Source organism: Lygodium microphyllum, chromosome 6 (assembly GCF_053477565.2).
Source record: "Lygodium microphyllum isolate KBCC chromosome 6, Lygodium_microphyllum_v1.1.10, whole genome shotgun sequence".
Classification (NCBI taxonomy): Eukaryota; Viridiplantae; Streptophyta; class Polypodiopsida; order Schizaeales; family Lygodiaceae; genus Lygodium; species Lygodium microphyllum.
The window spans coordinates 115,369,706-115,386,492 of NC_141140.1; the positions used below are offsets into that span (position 1 = coordinate 115,369,706).

Below are 16,787 nucleotides of genomic sequence, written 5' to 3' on the forward strand. Positions count from 1 at the left end.
TCGCATGCACAAACAGCCCGAAAAGACAAAGGAGGTCCATAGGGTTATACTCTGGGAAGAAATACCTTTTGGACAGCAAAATGTGCTTGCTGTACAACAGCAAATACCTACTGTAAATGAACCTGTAAATGCAGGAAATGATGCTGGAAATGATCAGCCAGCTATTGCCCATGAAAATGAGCCATTAGATGTGTAGGAACAGCCAGGACAGCAAGCTATTAATGCTGATTTGCAGGCCGAAATGCCAGGACAGCATGCTGAAAACGGAAATTTGCAGGAACAGCCAGCAAACAATGACCATTGGGTTAGGAGATCGCCTAGGGCTACTAGACAACCTCACAGATTTGTTCCTGGTGCAATTAATGTGGTTGAGTATGTCATGTTGACAGACTGTGGTGAACCGTCTTGCTTCAAGGAAGCAATGGATAGACAGGACAACAAGAAATGGTATAAAGCCATGCCATCAAAAATGGCACTTAGGACTTGGTGCAGTTGCCTAAAGGGCAGAAAACCCTTCCATGCAAATGGGTTTACAAGATGAAGGTCACTTCTGGTTCCTCACCCAAGTACAAAGCAAGATTGGTTGCAAAGGGGTACAAGCAGGAGCATGGAATTGACTTTGATGAGATTTTCTCTCCTGTAGTCAAGATGACTACATTGAGAACCATTTTGGGTTTGGTTGCAGTTGAGGATATGGAGCTCATATAGATGGATGTAAAGACTGCGTTTTTACATGGTGATCTGCATGAAGACATATATATGCAGCAGCTTGAAGGGTTTGTTGAACAAGGGAAAGAAAAAATGGTATGTAAACTCAAAAGGAGTTTGTATGGGTTGAAACAAGCAGCAAGAGAATGGTATCATAAGTTTGATACATTCATGCAATCCCAAGGCTTTCATAGAAGTCAAGCGGATCACTGCTTGTACACCAAGAAGGCAGCAAATGGCAGCCTAATTATCTTGGTTTTATACGTAGATGACGTGCTGATCGTTTGCAAGGATACTCATGCCTTGGATTCACTGAAGCAAAGTCTTCATGGCAGCTTTGACATGAAGGATCTGAGTGATGCAAATCACATTCTTGGCATGCTAATACTCAGAGATAGATCTAAAGGCCTCAGCAGGAGTATATCTCCAAAGTTTTGCAACGTTTCAATATGGAGGGGGAGAAAACAATTGGGGTTCCATTGCCTCCATATGTGAAACTCAATGCAGAGGACAGCCCTACATTTGATTATGAGAAGGCTGAAATGGCCAAGATACCATATGCTTCAGCTATTGGCAGTTTGATGTATGCTATGGTTGCTACACGTCCTGACATTGCTTTTGCAGTGGGAGTGGTTAGAAGATACATGGCAACCCCTGGCAAAAAGCATTGGGATGCAGTGAAAGATATTAGGAGATACCTCAAAGGCACGGAGGAGTTGTGAGCAGAAGGCATCTGTTGTTGGCTTTATGGATGCAGACTATGCTGGTCATGCGGACTGCAGGAAGTTCACTTCTGGGTATGTGTTTACTTTCACAGGAGGAGCAGTCTCTTGGATCTCCAGGCTACAAAAGTGTGTTGCATTGTCTACTACAGAGGCAAAGTATGTAGCTGCCACTGAGGCATGCAAGGAGGCTTTATGGCTTTCACGTCTAGTAGGAGAGCTTGGCATCACAGAGTTACCTGTTCTCCATTGTGATACTCAGAGTGCTATCATGCTAGCACGAAACCCTGTCTTTCATACAAAGACAAAGCACATACAGGTGAAGTACCACTTCATTAGAGATGTACTTGACAGCAAGAGCATTGAGCTTGTCAAAGTGCATACAAATGATAATCCTGCAGACCTTCTCACGAAGGGTCTTCCAACAGAGCAGTTTGCTCATTGCCGATAGATGATGGGAGTTGGATAGATATATTTATTTCAGCTTTGTACATACCTAGACTTAGTTGATTCTTTTCTCCTCTTAAGGCACATTGCCTTTAGATGGGAGGTTGTTGGGAATAAAGGGCCATTGTGCCTTTTATATGTGCACGGGTGTGAACACACCCTTAGCACATTGTACTTTCATACATACATCTATCTAAAAACCTAAAGTGGTACACTCGTCATTGTACCGAAAAACGTGTTCACTCTCTACTCTGCTCTCTCGCACTCTCTGTCTCACTGCGCGTAATGACTGTCTACCTCGATCTCCGTGCCTAACCTTGCCCTACAATGCTCATGCATATCCACGTCAAGAACCATTGAACGCTACAAAATGCAAGGCGTCTATCACATTCAAAAATGAAATGGCCCAATTGGCCACATCTGAAACAGTGTCCAGCAAATGTACCCCATTTCAGCTCGTAAACCAACATTTGCAATCCCGAAACCTCAAACCGAATAGTTAAGGTTTCTCTGTATCCCAAAGCATGCAGGCCCTACTCCTATTGCGGGAGGCCAACCGAGGCTCCACCAACACCTCACCAAGAGTTCTCAATACCAAAGGAAGAAGTCTCCAAAGATGTGCAGGAAAATCAACCACCTTAACCCGAATTGGGCACGCTTGTCTAAGTACCTCCTGAAACTCCGCCATAGGCCTCCAAGGGACCATATGTACTAACTCACCATCCATAAACAAAGGGATACGTTGCATAATAAAAGCACGCACTTCCGGGGAACGAAAAAGGACTTCAAAAAACCCCTTCGGTCCATCATAAATCTCTTCAATGAGAGGGGCCTACACTTGCCCTGAAGCATCATCTTGACCCATCTCAACACTGATAAGCATAGACTGTAACCACGCACGAACTCTAGTGATCAAAGGGGTCCTTCCCATAAAGTAAAAGATGGCTGCCCTCTCATGGAAAGCAGTAATCTGCTGTAAAACCAGAATCTGTACCCATAATAGTGACCACATGTTCCCCTTCCGATAAAAAACTCACTTTACCCTCATTGGCATGAGCATAATCCAACATTAGATTATTGGCAGTGGCCAGCATATACTGAAGAGGCCCATCAGGCTGAGAGCATGAAGCATGAACATTTTGCTGAGGCAAATTTTGGGCACACAAGGCCAATTCATCAACCGATATTTTACGACATTTACCCATCTCATCCCCATCCATCAACTGCCCAGAATCTTCAGCTGACGAGTCACCATCCAATTCAACCAAATCTTTATCATCCCCATTCCCTATATGCTGGTCAACAAAGGCCATATCAATACCATTTGACTCCTGCACATTCGCCATAACCAAGCTTAATGCTTATTACAAGCTCTATTTTCAAACCCTAATAGACTGTCTCAACTATTGCTGTTTTGTGGACTTTCGCAAGGCCTTTGACACACAATGCCACGTGCTAGACTCATAAGAAAAATGCAAGACATTGATATGCCCACAGAGATACAGTGGAGTATCTATGCCTTATATGAAACAATGACACGCAGAGTACGAACACCTGAGGGCATCTCACATACAATCAATGGCACCGTTGGGGTGAAACAAGGCTGTCCACTTTCACGGACACTATTTGGGCTGTACATAGATGAAATTTCAGAATATGTGGACAGAACTGGTGGGGGGAGCCAGCCTAGCTAGAGTGCTGATGCAATCACTACTTTATGCAAACTATATTGTAATTATATCTGACTCACTTGAGGGACTAAATAGACACTTGGATGCATTATCAGCTTTTTGCAGGGATAGAGACCTTAAGGTGAACCTTGGGAAAACTAAAGTTATGGTATTTAACACTTCAGCTGCTTAGGTAACGAGAGCTGAGCACCAGTTTAATTTGATAGAGAGCCAGTGGAGATGGTCAGGCAAGATGTTTATTTGGGGGTCACATTGAAGGGACCACAATTCTCTTGGAGAGAGACATCAAAGGCTCATTTGGCAAAAGCATATGTAGTCTTAGGTGCATCGGAAAGGCAATGTACTCACATACAGTTTCATGAACCATGCACCAAACTATGGCTTTTTGGCACCCTAGTTACACCCACACTCCTATATGGGGCAGCTATTTGGGGTTGGAGTCTCTTCCACACAAGGAGACCGGCTTTGGGAGGCCAGGATGAACTAGAGAAGGAATACTATGACAGGTGGGAACATATGGAAACTTGAAAGACCACTGGTCATGATGATCTCACATATGATACGAGCGAAGAGCTCGACCCCACATGAGATTATCAAAGTTGAGTTGGGAGCATCACTCATGGTGGTTGAGGCCTTGATCCAAGCAGTGACTTTCATACATAGATTATGGGAGCTCCCCCTAGATATCTAGATACACACGGCTAGCCCTAGCCTCTTCCAGACAGCTAACAGTAGATGGTGACAGACATTGTTGGTATGCTCAAATGAGTACATGGATGAGTTTATGCGGGCTGCAAACTGATAGACTACCTCGACTATCCTACACTTAACCTAAGCTGATCAGAGCTAAACCATGTGATCAGAGCAAACATACTAAGGTTAGATACGGAGAAGACTTGGATCTAAACCCCCTCCCCCCATGGCACAACGGTGGCACACTACTAAACCCACTTCCTTCAAGTATCTGAGGATGGTTTCATCACCTGACCCAGTTACATGGATACACAACTACCTCATGGATTGCGCACAGTTAATGGTCAAATCGACATATCATCCCACCACCTGAGGATTGAAACAAGTAAATGGGAGGGCATACAAGCAAAGAAAAATATATGCCCACTATGCAACAAAGAGCCAAAGACAAAGGAACACTACATCCGCCGATGCACCGTATATTATGATATACGAGGCAGATACCACTATCTGTTTCGAGAGGGTTTTGGACCCTTCAGATGAATCATGCAATTTGAGGATCAGAGATGCTTGGGTTTCTTCCTCTTGTAGCTACAAAGGCATAGAGCATCTATTCTACCAGAGTAGGAGGCCCCCACATCTCTCAGCTCACATAGACAGAGACCGGTCACTAACTTTTCCACTGCTACACGACAAGAGTATGGCAAATACCACTACTATTGTCACACAGCCTACAAGAGTACATCATCATTGGACCTCATCTTCCGTAAGTGTCCCTTTGGATAGAAAAATGGCATTCAGCCAGTCTAGGCACCCAAATCCACCTAGACATCCACACCACAGGCAAATTAGATCCATCATTGAGCGCCATAGGAGACAGATGCCGAGACACCTTAGCCATGCAAAGATACATCTCGCTAGAGGACAGACATCTCATTGATGGAGATTTTCTTTTTTCTACTTTTAATTTTAGATCACTTGACATGTTTTCTTTTTATAGGACACTATTTCACTTTTCAGTCTTATAGGCATGTTTTTCATCTTTTCTCATTCTAGATGAAAAACACAACATCATTATATGTATTGCTTTGGTCTCACACGCCACATTGGCCATTTAGAGACATTAATACACACACACACACACACACACTCTCTCTCTCTCTCTCTCTCTCTCTCTCTCTCTCTCTCTCTCTTTTCGTAAAAGGTAATTGTATTAATTACGAAAAAATACAAGATGACTTGATTACAAGATACATGATGACACTAATCTCTCTCTCTCTCTCTCTCTCTCTCTCTCTCTCTCTCTCTCTCTCTCTCTCGACACACACACACACACGGGTATTGATTGATCGAGCAACCCAACTTGGCCAACCCAAACATTCTAGACCCCAACACAAATGTCAAAACACATTCATAGGCAGGTACAACTAGAGCTCTCTCTTTTCTACATATAGTTTTTAGCTTTCTTCTACTATTCACTTACCTTACATTTACTATTCTTTTCAAACAATTGTATCATCATACAAATTATTGTAACTCATGGTCTCATAGGTCATTTTGGTCTCTTGCAAATGTCAATATGTCATTTCATTTCTCCCTCACATGTACTGGGTAATTGTATTATTTACAAAGTATAGAAAGTACAAGAGCAACATGACTATTGAATTTCAAACACGGCAATTAACAAGCCAGTATTGTGCTAGGTTGCCATATCAACTCTAATAAGAAGACCCCTATATTCAATGGTTCTCAATTGCCACTAAAGGAAATCTAGTGACAGCTGATAAGACTATGCATTCTAGAATGGGAATCAAAAATAAAGCATTCTGAATAGTCCAATTATGCCAACAGCCCAAAAATACAAAAAGTGGAAGACTACTAGCAAATGTGGCTGCACAAATCCTACCAATTTCGTGTTGCAAAAAACAAGGTCCCTCTGATGCATGAAGCCTCTGGTAACCAAACATCAAACTCAAGATAGTAGAGTCCATATGCTTGATATGATCAAGCATGCCAAAAACTTATGATAAGAGGTCTCCTCAGCTGTACTACAAAAGAAGCAAGAGCCATTGAAATGTTGCATGTCGAGAGGGCAACAAGAAGCATAGTTTCTTCATACGTCAAACACGAAAATGTTTGAAAGTATGATTCAAGTGTGATCTTGGAGCTGAATCATACATGACCCTAATTTTTTAACATAGTTCAACAAATTCTAAGAAAACAAAATAACATTAAAATTTCAGCACTAAACTAACATGCATCTCCAAAACAATATCAAACAATAGAAAACACGTGTCGAGTTTTAAGCCTCAAACTTAAAGCACCTAACAGCACGACCCCACAATCATCCAAGTCTGAAATCCCCACATCATACTCCAAGTTTACCAACGTTTGCAAATGTCCAATTCAGATTTCAAACACATCTAGAAACAAGTATGTCAAGCAAGTTGGAGACTACCCACCAAGATTTACCAAATGAACACTTCACATTTAGAAGAGGTTGTATGAAGCCATCCTCTCTCTCTCTCTCTCTCTCTCTCTCTCTCTCTCTCTCTCTCGCGAAGGATTGTTAGTGACCAGAAATATTTACAAAGGGCCTTCTGGGCAACTAAGTAGACTCAAAGACAATGCAGAAAGCCATGAGGCCACAAATAACATAGGGCTACATTGATAGGAGAAGCCTCTGTGTGTGTGTGTGTGTATGTGCGTGTGTGTGTGTGTGTGTGTGTGTGTTTCAACAAAGCATAGTTCAAGGGCCAATGCCCAAATTGCCTATATAATATTGAAGAGTACAAATTATATGAATAAAACAGTTGTTGATCATAATCAGGGTATAATAGGCCAGATTCCACCATCTTCAAGTTACAAATATTAGCCAAGACATAACATGGGAAATGCATTCATGAAGGAGGGATACTGCCTATTACCTTGTTCATATGTGCACTTATTTATTTATTTATTTGGCCTTGTGTAGACATTAATACAACTTTTTCTTTCTTACCTCCCCCCACCTAAAACCAACCTTCCTTCCTTGGACAAGGGTGGTAATAGACCTGATTTAACTTTTATTACAGCAAGCAACGAATTCACAAATCTAAAAATAACACTTTACCCGATTAATCTTGGACAACTGACACTCGATTGGCCCAACAACTAGCACCCCTTGCAATATTTCTTTAAATTGTAAAGTCTGTTCACAAAGATATAGGCTGATTACTCTTCAAATTCAATACAATGGGCTGTCGCAAATGACCAACAACAACTACAATCAATTTGCCCTTTGATTATGCTACAATTGGGCACAAGTTGGTCTTCAAGCACTTGCATGCGAATCCAATCAAATGGGGATGGTAAAACTCTTCAAATTAGCTGCAAATTCTTCATTCACAACTGCCACCCTGATCGCCAAGTCTTCAATTAGTGGACACAGCCTTTGAGGTGGATGAGAAACCCTTTCTGCTGTAAATTAGGATTTTGACGGCAAATGTCTCTATTGTCTACCTTCAATGGCTGTGAAAATCTGAGAATGGATGAGGGAATATTGGGAAAGGTGGGAAATGGCTGAAGAGAAAGGAAATTGTCGAATCTGTTTGCCAAGACCTGCCCTGAACAGCAGCCATCTGGTGCCTACTGCCCAAAGTGTTGTCGCCTGCTGTTTTCAGCCTCTCAGCAAATGGCTTGCTGCCCTACAACCTATCGATGTTGTCGCCTGCAGTCCTGGGGCCTTCTAGGGCAGTCACCTACTGCTAGTTGCCTCCCTAGTGGAGGCAAATCACTTCTACAGCAGGCGCCTACAGCTTGGACAGCCTCTCTCCTCCTCCACCAGCCTCAAAATGGCTGTCCCAACCTCCCAGCCAGCCCCCAACAGCCTCGACCAGCTTCGATGGGCAGGTGCCCTCACAAATTGTCAAGTGGCACAACTTCCAAATTGAAAATCAGTCTCTAGACTTTCAGCACTTGATAAATGGCCGAACGTTAATATTCCTTTTGACCCTACCTGTAAACTTTAGGTAAGTAGGATAGTCATTACAATTGTTTTTATTGGTTTTTTAGAAGGTGCGCGGAGGTCCCAGAAGCGCATGGTTTCGCCGCAAATACTCATCTATGATAACAAACACAATTGTACGATAAAATACAGACTAATAAAAGAACTCAATAGACTTAGGGTAATTCGGAGACCTTGAACACTGAAGATGAACGAAGAATAATGAATAAATACAATGCTCATGTAGGGAACACACTATGCAGGGTGGATGCAAAACCTCAAGCTCCTGTCTCTAGGACCAAGGCATAGAGTGTGAGCTAGAGAGTGTGTCATCCTCTCTACAAATCCTGAAATGGAGCAAACAGCCTCCCATGTGTATGGCGGCAAATAACACAAATCTGGAGAGTCTGGATCAATGCCACACATGATTGGGACAGCTCAAAAGAGATAGCAGCAGGCTAAAAATAGATTGGATGAAGTAAACAACAGCAAAAACTGTAAACATAGCTGAATCTGATGGCATGGCAAGCGGATGACAGCAATTGGATAGCAAACACACACTCTAGGATGACGTGGCAGACTGGCGACTGGCTGGAAGCTGAAAATGCAAGCTAGAAGTGGTCGTACGACAGCAAACACAGCAAATGGCAATAGGCTGGAAAACTGCCACCAGCAGCTATACACAGCAAGTGGAGGGCTGGATGCAGGCAGTTGGCTATAGACATCGAACAACAGCTCGAACTGAGATATCCTCCAAAAGATGAGGTATGGACAGTAAAGAGAGTGCCGCAACAATTTACAAAACAAGGATGGCTGAGTGGTGGGCAGCTTGTCTATTTATAGATGAGTGGATTCTTCCAAATTAGGGTTTGGCTTACGGAACACAAACTCTCTCTAGGAAGTATTTCTTATTAATGAAAGTTTGGTAATAATTGAGTTTTGGGGCTGTAATAAGAACTTTATCTGTTTACAATGCATTTTTATCTCAACACTCCCTCTCAAGCCCAAAACTAGAACTAGGAAGGGACTACAAAAAGCATAGCTCAAGCCCATAATCATCCCAAGGGATCCCACTCCAAAGCAACCAAGGCATCGGGCAAAGGGTGCTCATTGACTGTCCAATGATCTACCAAGACTATAGAGGTGATGGTTATCTTACCAAGGGAGTTCAAAAGGTCAACCCAAAGAGGCCAAGGCATTGAACAAAGGGTGCTCGCTGGCTGCCCAATGGCCTACCACAACCCACAAGGATGGATGGAACCACTTTGAACTTCTTTTTTTTGTTTTTTTTGTCTTACGTGTTTTCATCCTATCAAGCATCTATGCCCCAAGGGGAAAAGGAAAGGGATAGTCAAATCCAACACACCACAAAACAATCAAGCTAAATGCAATCAAAGCCCTGTAAACACCAAGAGAAGAAAGACTCCCCTCTCACCACTCGACAATGGAAGGAAAAGCTATAGGGAAACCCTCTCCCCATCAGGCTAAAGTAGAAAGAAAGGGAGCATCCATGCTGATCCTAGGTAACAAGTACTAAAGAACCAAGCAATTGATCAGTTTGGTCACATGGAAACTGAAGTGTCATCAATAAGCTCCTCAAGTAGACGGCCTCGATGGTGCCTTCGTAAAGCCCCCCATATTCTTCCTCCAAAGTAGAGGCACCCATTGTCTCCTATTTATGGCTAGACCATACAATGGGAATCGTACCCAAGGGAAAGATATAACCACCATGGAAACGTCGGGTGTCTTAATCACTTGCCTAATTGGAATTAGTGCAGCTCTACAAAATCAAACCATGACCATATAACAGTCCATAAAAATAGGTACACCAAACATATCTCAACACCTGTGCAGGCTGCATCCATGCAATCCAATGTGACATTTTAGGTGCATTGAAATACTGACTGAGCAAAGATACTGAGTAAGCTAAATCTAGTCGAGTATGAATCAAATATGAATCAACCAAAGAAGTTTCCCTATCATAGTCCTATAATTGTGCTCATCAAAGGGCTGACCTTGGGGATCCTTAGAGATAGTTTCATAGTGGGATCAAGAGGTGTGGTCACATGCCATGACTGATCAGTACAAAACTCCTCAACTAGCAAAAGGGCATATTTTTGCTAATATACAAAGATCTCATATCCATATTGAACTACCTCCATGCCCAAAAAGTAAGACAGCTGACCAAGGCCAATCACATTGAATGTGATACAAAGGTGGGCCTTCATATTTGCAATAGTCGCAAAATCTGAACCTATAATGAATAAGTCATCGACAAATGAAAGAATATAGTTGACCCCTCTAAAGTAGTTTTGACGTATAAATTTGGGTCATATGGGAAAGAGTGGTAACCAAGAGTTCTAAGGAACTCATCCATCCTATGTAACCATAAACATGATGCTTGCTTCAGCCCATAAAGAGCTTTCTGCAAAGCGAAAGAGCTTATCCTTATGGTCTGAACAGAAAACCCAAGTGGCTGCTCCACATAGACTTCCATATGCAAATAGTCATTCAAGAAGGCACTTTTGGCACCTATTTGATAAAGTGACCAACCGTGGTACACGACTAGTACAACTAACAGGCCGAATGATGTCAATCCCGCAATTGGAGCAAAGACATCTTTATAATCAACGCCGTGCTTTTGTCCAAACCCTAGCACCACAAGGCGAGCCTTGTACTTGTCCATGTTCCATCAACTTTCAATTTAGTCCTAAAGATCCACTTAGTCCCAATGACCTTTTTATGACCTAGATGATCCACCAAGGTCTAGATTCCATTCTGATCAATGCTCTCAAGCTTCTTTTCCCTAGCCTCTCGCCACTAGGGATGCTACAGAGCTTCCTGCCAATTCTTCAACAAAATGTACGCTATGTAATTTATCGTAAAGACGTGCAAATGAGGCGGTAGGTGCAAGCTCGACAGATATTCTCAAGCCCTCCAAAATGGAATTCGATGAAAGGATCCCCAATATGCTAGGATCAACAAGGTAACAAGTCCCTAGGAGGAGGCTTGGGATTGGAAGCCTTTGTACGTGGATCAAGAGCGGGTAGTAGACCCAACTCGGATGGCACTATCTCAAGCAATGAAGGTTGAGGAATTGGCTCTGAGACCAACGTAGTGGCTTACATGATATCCCTCCCATCTAAAACTACATCTCCCCAGATAATACCTTGTTTATCCTAGGATCAAACAAGCAATATGCTTTTGCCTTGGAGTAACCTACAAAGATCAAGAGATTAGCTCGAGGCTCGAGCTTTCCTATGTGATCAACAAGGGTGTGCATGTAAACATGACTCTCAAAAACTTTAAGGTGGGAAATGGGAAATGCGAGGTTGAGTAAGCTTTTTGGAAGAGCTTTTAGCTAAGTTTTCCATGGCTGAACTGGGCCTGAAGAGTTCCTACTAAATTCCATGGCCAGAGATTTGGGCATGAGGCTACATTTTTATGGTCCTATGAATTCAAGTCTTGGAAGAGAGAGATTGTAAATCAGTTTGAATTTCTTGCACAAGGGTGATTCTCTTCATCCCAAGATCTCGGATTCTTGACCAGTTCAAAGTGCTCATACTCTCACAATCTTGGACAACTATATTGTTGAGATGCGCATCTTTCAAAATTCAAAAACAAAGTAAAATAACATTACAAGGGTGCTAGGGCTTGGGGCCAATTGGTGCTCATGTCTCTTTGTACGAGCAATCTAGCTCTCTTGTGTTCTCTTGCTTTTTTTGTTTACAACAATCTTCAAATTATACATGTGAAAGTTGTGTTTTACTGCCCTTTGATATATTGAAGGCTAGTTTCTTTTGGTTCCAGTGCAAGGAACATCACCAACTTCCCAAACAAGGTGACTTCATGGCACAAAGTCTTTGGAAGCACCACCCAATAAAGATAATGATGCTTTGTATCAAGCACAAATGCAAATGCAATGGAAGTATTATGGAGTTAGCCAAGGATGGCCAATTTGCTGAAACTTTCCAAGCTATCACCAAGAAGCAATGGAGAAAAGCAAGTTAAAAGCAAAACCCTCAAGAAACCAGCCTCCTTTTCAATTGAGTCCTTTGGGCAATTTCCCAATTTGCAACAATCTTATCATAAAAGCTATTTTGGTGGAGTTTTCAGGTTTGAACCATGACTAGAGGTTTTCCTCCTAGAGGCATATGGATGTATGGGAACTATGACACTAGTTCTCATGCAGGGAGGTATGCAGGCAGGTATGGATGCAACCATATATGGGAACATGAGAGTAGAATTTAAGAAAAGCATTGCCAACTGAGCTCATGCCAATGCTAGGGTCTACACCATATCCTAAATGTCATATTCCTCTAAATCCTATCCCAATGATAATATAAGGCCTATGCAAAAGAAAAGGGTATAAAAAAGATGGATATGCAATAACTTTGAAGTTTGATCCTATTAGTGGAGCCAAGCATAGATCGCATTCATGAAGAGCGTTGATGCCATGACAATGTGGCACAAAGTGCATCATACAAACTTGGAAGAAGAATACAATAGCAAAGTTTTAGGGATGCTTTTGTCATAATGCAGCATTGCAAAAGCGGATGAACAGCTGAACACAAAACTGAACCCTCAAAGAGAGAGAGAGAGAGAACACAAAGATAAAGAAAGCAGAATACTGAATAGATCAGAGGAGGAAAGATACAAGGGCTGCTGTGAGTGTGTGCACTCAGCCTGTAGACCTCAACTCTCAAGTACAAGATAATGATGACCACAGCTTGGACAGCACCTATAAATAGGCTGAAAGGAGGAGAGAAAAATCAGGCCAGCCAATCAAACTGGCCAACAGGCTGCAATTGGCTGATCTGCCACATGGCACCAACTGGACCTTGTCGACTGCCCAAGTCTGCCTGCCTGATGCCTGCACTCCTGCTTGCACCAGCTGTACTGCCCACACCTGCCTGGCCGACTACAGCTGTCTGTCCACCTGCCCAATGTGCCTGCCTAGCCTGCCCGCCCGTCCAAGAGGTGACCTCTAACACCCTCTCTCAGATCCTAGAGAGGGCATGAGGCTTAGGGATCTAGAGTGCTGACTGACATAGAACCGCCTAAGGAAGAGCTTCCGTGAATAGATCCGTTAAGTTGTCTTCCATCTTGCAGTGCTCTGTAGTGACAATACCATGCAAGATCTTCTCTCAAATGAAATGTTAGTGGATCTCTCTCTCTATGTGCTTCATCCGTGTGCAAAACACCAAGTTCCATGCAATGGCTATGCAATTCTCATAGTTGCATAGGATAGGAGTACCATGGCTCTAAGGATAGCCAAGCTCTCTCAATAACCTCTAAAGACACATAGTCTCACATGGTAGATGATGCCATGTTGTACTCAACCTCTGTAGAAGATAAGGCAACTATAGGTTTCTTCTTGCTACTCCAAGAGATAGCACCTCCACCAAGTAAGAAGCCAAAACCAGTTGTTGATCTCTGAAGATCAACTTCACCAACTGAATTGAAATATGTCCATCCACGCAACACCATGGTGGTGTAACATGAACCTACAAAATGGAAAATGCCCAAGGTCGAGGGTACTCCTGAGTAATTGAAAAAGCCTCCAAGCAGCCGGCCAATGAGTTTTCCTGGACTCACGTGTAAAACCTAAGAGCAGACCTACCATAAAACAAAGATCAATGTAAGTGTTAAGTAACCTAATCAAGGACCCAATCAACTGCCAGTAGCTAGAAGCACCAACAACGGTGAATCTGATCGGCTGAAATCTTCGAATTAGGATCCACATGAGTACAAATGGGACGGCACATAGTTATCTCAAAGGCAGTCAAGAGCTCCTACACATATCGTGGTTGAAAGAGAGAGAGATCCCCCTATCGGTCTACCATATCTCATGACCTAGAGAGAAATGAAGAAGACATATGTCAATTATCTCAAACTTCTAGTTAAAGGCATCCTTTGTCTACTGCACCATAACTACGTGTTATCCTGTAAGTATGAGGTCATTCACATATAGCAACAAGACCGCATGCATATCGGATAAGGTGTAGACATTCAAATACAGATCAAAATCCAACCTCCAATAACCCAACCTCTTCCATAGAAAGGTATCTATCTTTTCATTCCATGCCAAAGGAGCCTATTTAAGGCCATAGGGAGCCTTCTTCAGCCTATACACCCTACCATCCAAGCTAGAAAACCCAAGAGGCAGCTACACATAGATTTCCTCCTTCAGGTCTTTGTTAAAGAATGCTGACTTCACATCCAACTATTAGACCAACCATCTCCTATGGTTGGCAATGGCAAGCACGGTACGAATGGTGTCCATAAGTGCAATAGGAGCAAAAAGTATCACCAAAATCTATGCATGGATTTTGAGCAAATCCTTTGGTCACCAAGCAAACCTTGTGTTTGTCCAATGTACCATCATTGTGATATTTGGCCTTAAAGACCCACTTCACTTCAATTACCTTACAGAGAGTGGGCCTAGGCACTAACTCGCAAGTGTTATTCCATTCAATAGCCTCTAGTTCGTGTTCCACACCCCCATGCCAATGGTCATACTGTAATGTCTCTCCAATGGATGTGGGTTTCTTGCCCACCATGGCACGGGCCATCAACCACGACTTGGCATGTAAGACTTCTCCATTATGTGCCTAATCATGACGAGAACATCATGATCCTTCCTACCAATTCCACTCCTCAAGAATACCCACAATGCCTGCATCGCAGAGGGCCTAATGAATCCACCGGGGAGAAGGCCAATACTAACCCCACTCCTCAATCTCTAACTATGTCTCTGTATCAGCCACCGACTGAAAATTTGGCAGCATAGCAATCTCCTCAAGAGCCACAAACTCCAATGGCTCCATTGAGGAGGAGGTTGATACTCCCCCCCACTCCTCAATCTCTAACTATGTCCTTGTATCAGCCACTTACTAGGAATCTGGCAACATAGCAATCTCCTTCAGAGCCTCAAATTCCAAGGGCTCCACCTACATTGGCTATGGCAACCACTTGTCACCAAGATCTCCAACCATGGAGTACCCCTCACGGCCCCCCAAAGCTGGAATAGCAAGGCAACTACTGTGCAAGCATTTTTATCACAAAATAGACACACTATCTGAGCTGTCAAAGAGTCCTCTTCCAACTCATCTCTGCCCTAGCAAAGCTGAGACACAAAGGTTTGAGGTTCATCTTCTGTTTTCATTGTGTTACTAATTGTACACTTTGAATTAATCTTCTTTGTTCAAGTATTTCTTTACACGGTGTTCCTGTTAGTGATTATGGTCATCTCTTGGTTGTGATCTATCTACTTAGCAATGAGGGACATTAGGAGCTCCTTCTGGGTCTCCTCTTTTAGGTTAGTTTTAGTTTTATTGTCTTTTGTCCCTATTCTTCGGCCCCATCCATCTTTTTGGCCTGGAATGCCACCTGAGAGTATGTTAGGGTTTCTTGCCTATTTATGGGCACACCTGTCCGTTGGTCATTATCTATTATCACTTCCTACCTTCTCATTTCCCGTGCCCTCACTGCTTTTAGTTCTTCTAAATTCGTGTATGAAATAGTCACTTCATTTCCTATGTTATTTTGTACGGTGACTCAGCCAGCTGAGTGGGAAATTCTTGCGGCAGATTGATGGGTCAGTGACTGGTACTGTAAGACCCTGGCAGCTCTAGAGGAAGGAGAGATCACGTAACAAGACAACTGCATATGCGCACGGGCACATACAAGGAAAGAACATCACACGGGGCCATGGTGCATACAGTCATCCACTAATTTTGCAGCTCCTGAGGGAAAAGAAGCACTATAAAATCGTGGAGATGCAGTGACAGCAATGTGACATCTGCCCATATCTCAACGTGAGCCCAAAAACCAAAAAAATGGCCAAAGGAGCCACAGCTACCTTCTCACAGAGCGCACCAGATCAGCTGCAGCAGGGTCGCGCATTCTGTCGAGGAAGTCCTGGAAGTTGGGATTCTCCATGGCCTGCTGCAGAGAGACCCCAGTTCGGGAGATCGCTTGAATGGCCCTTTCAGATGCTTGGACCCGAATTAGCACCTCCCCGTGCTACTTGGGTCGTCCATATCGATTGTGGGCTCGTTATTGTTGATCCCACGCAGTCTGCAGAACCTTCCTTCCAATCCTTCCTGGGCTGATCCGGAATGATGATGATCGCCTGCGTCATCTCTCATGACCTTTCTGCTGTCGTGGTGTTCCTTAGATTACTTTTCATGTTGTAAGCAGTGGTAACAATTGGCACGAGAATCACGATGTGTTATTTCACTGGGCTCCCGGAGCAATGTGTAGGCCCTAGGGGCCATCTTCACACGGTAGGGCACGTGCTTTAGTTCATGGTTAATTGCTTTTCCCCAAGGCTGAGGCCTGGCTCACTGCCAAACTTGCCTAGGTTATACGGCCTAGTTGTGTGTTCAACACTAGCCCTATATTTGATTACTGTCACACATTTTCATGCAAACTGAAAACCTCCAATAATGCATCTCATATGTAAGATTTTTTATGTTTGTTTGTTTATGTGACTATTTGAGTTGTTACTTTCCAGCAATTTTTTTTGTATTTGCT

At 43.1% G+C, this 16,787-nt stretch overlaps 1 protein-coding gene across 2 annotated transcripts in view; it reads right to left on the reverse strand.

Moving 5' to 3' along the window:
• Positions 1-16,446, reverse strand: part of LOC148034997 (vacuolar protein sorting-associated protein 9A-like) — a 96,921-nt gene extending 80,475 nt beyond the window's left edge. Inside the window, exon 1 of one of the 2 annotated variants that reach the window (XM_087679911.1) lies at positions 16,111-16,446. In XM_087679911.1, coding sequence (XP_087536037.1) covers positions 16,111-16,190 — 80 coding nt within the window. In that variant the 5' untranslated portion in view covers positions 16,191-16,446. The remainder of the gene's footprint in view (positions 1-16,110) is intronic. The other variant, XM_087679909.1, reaches the window with a different exon arrangement.
• Between the last annotated feature and the right edge of the window lie 341 nt (positions 16,447-16,787).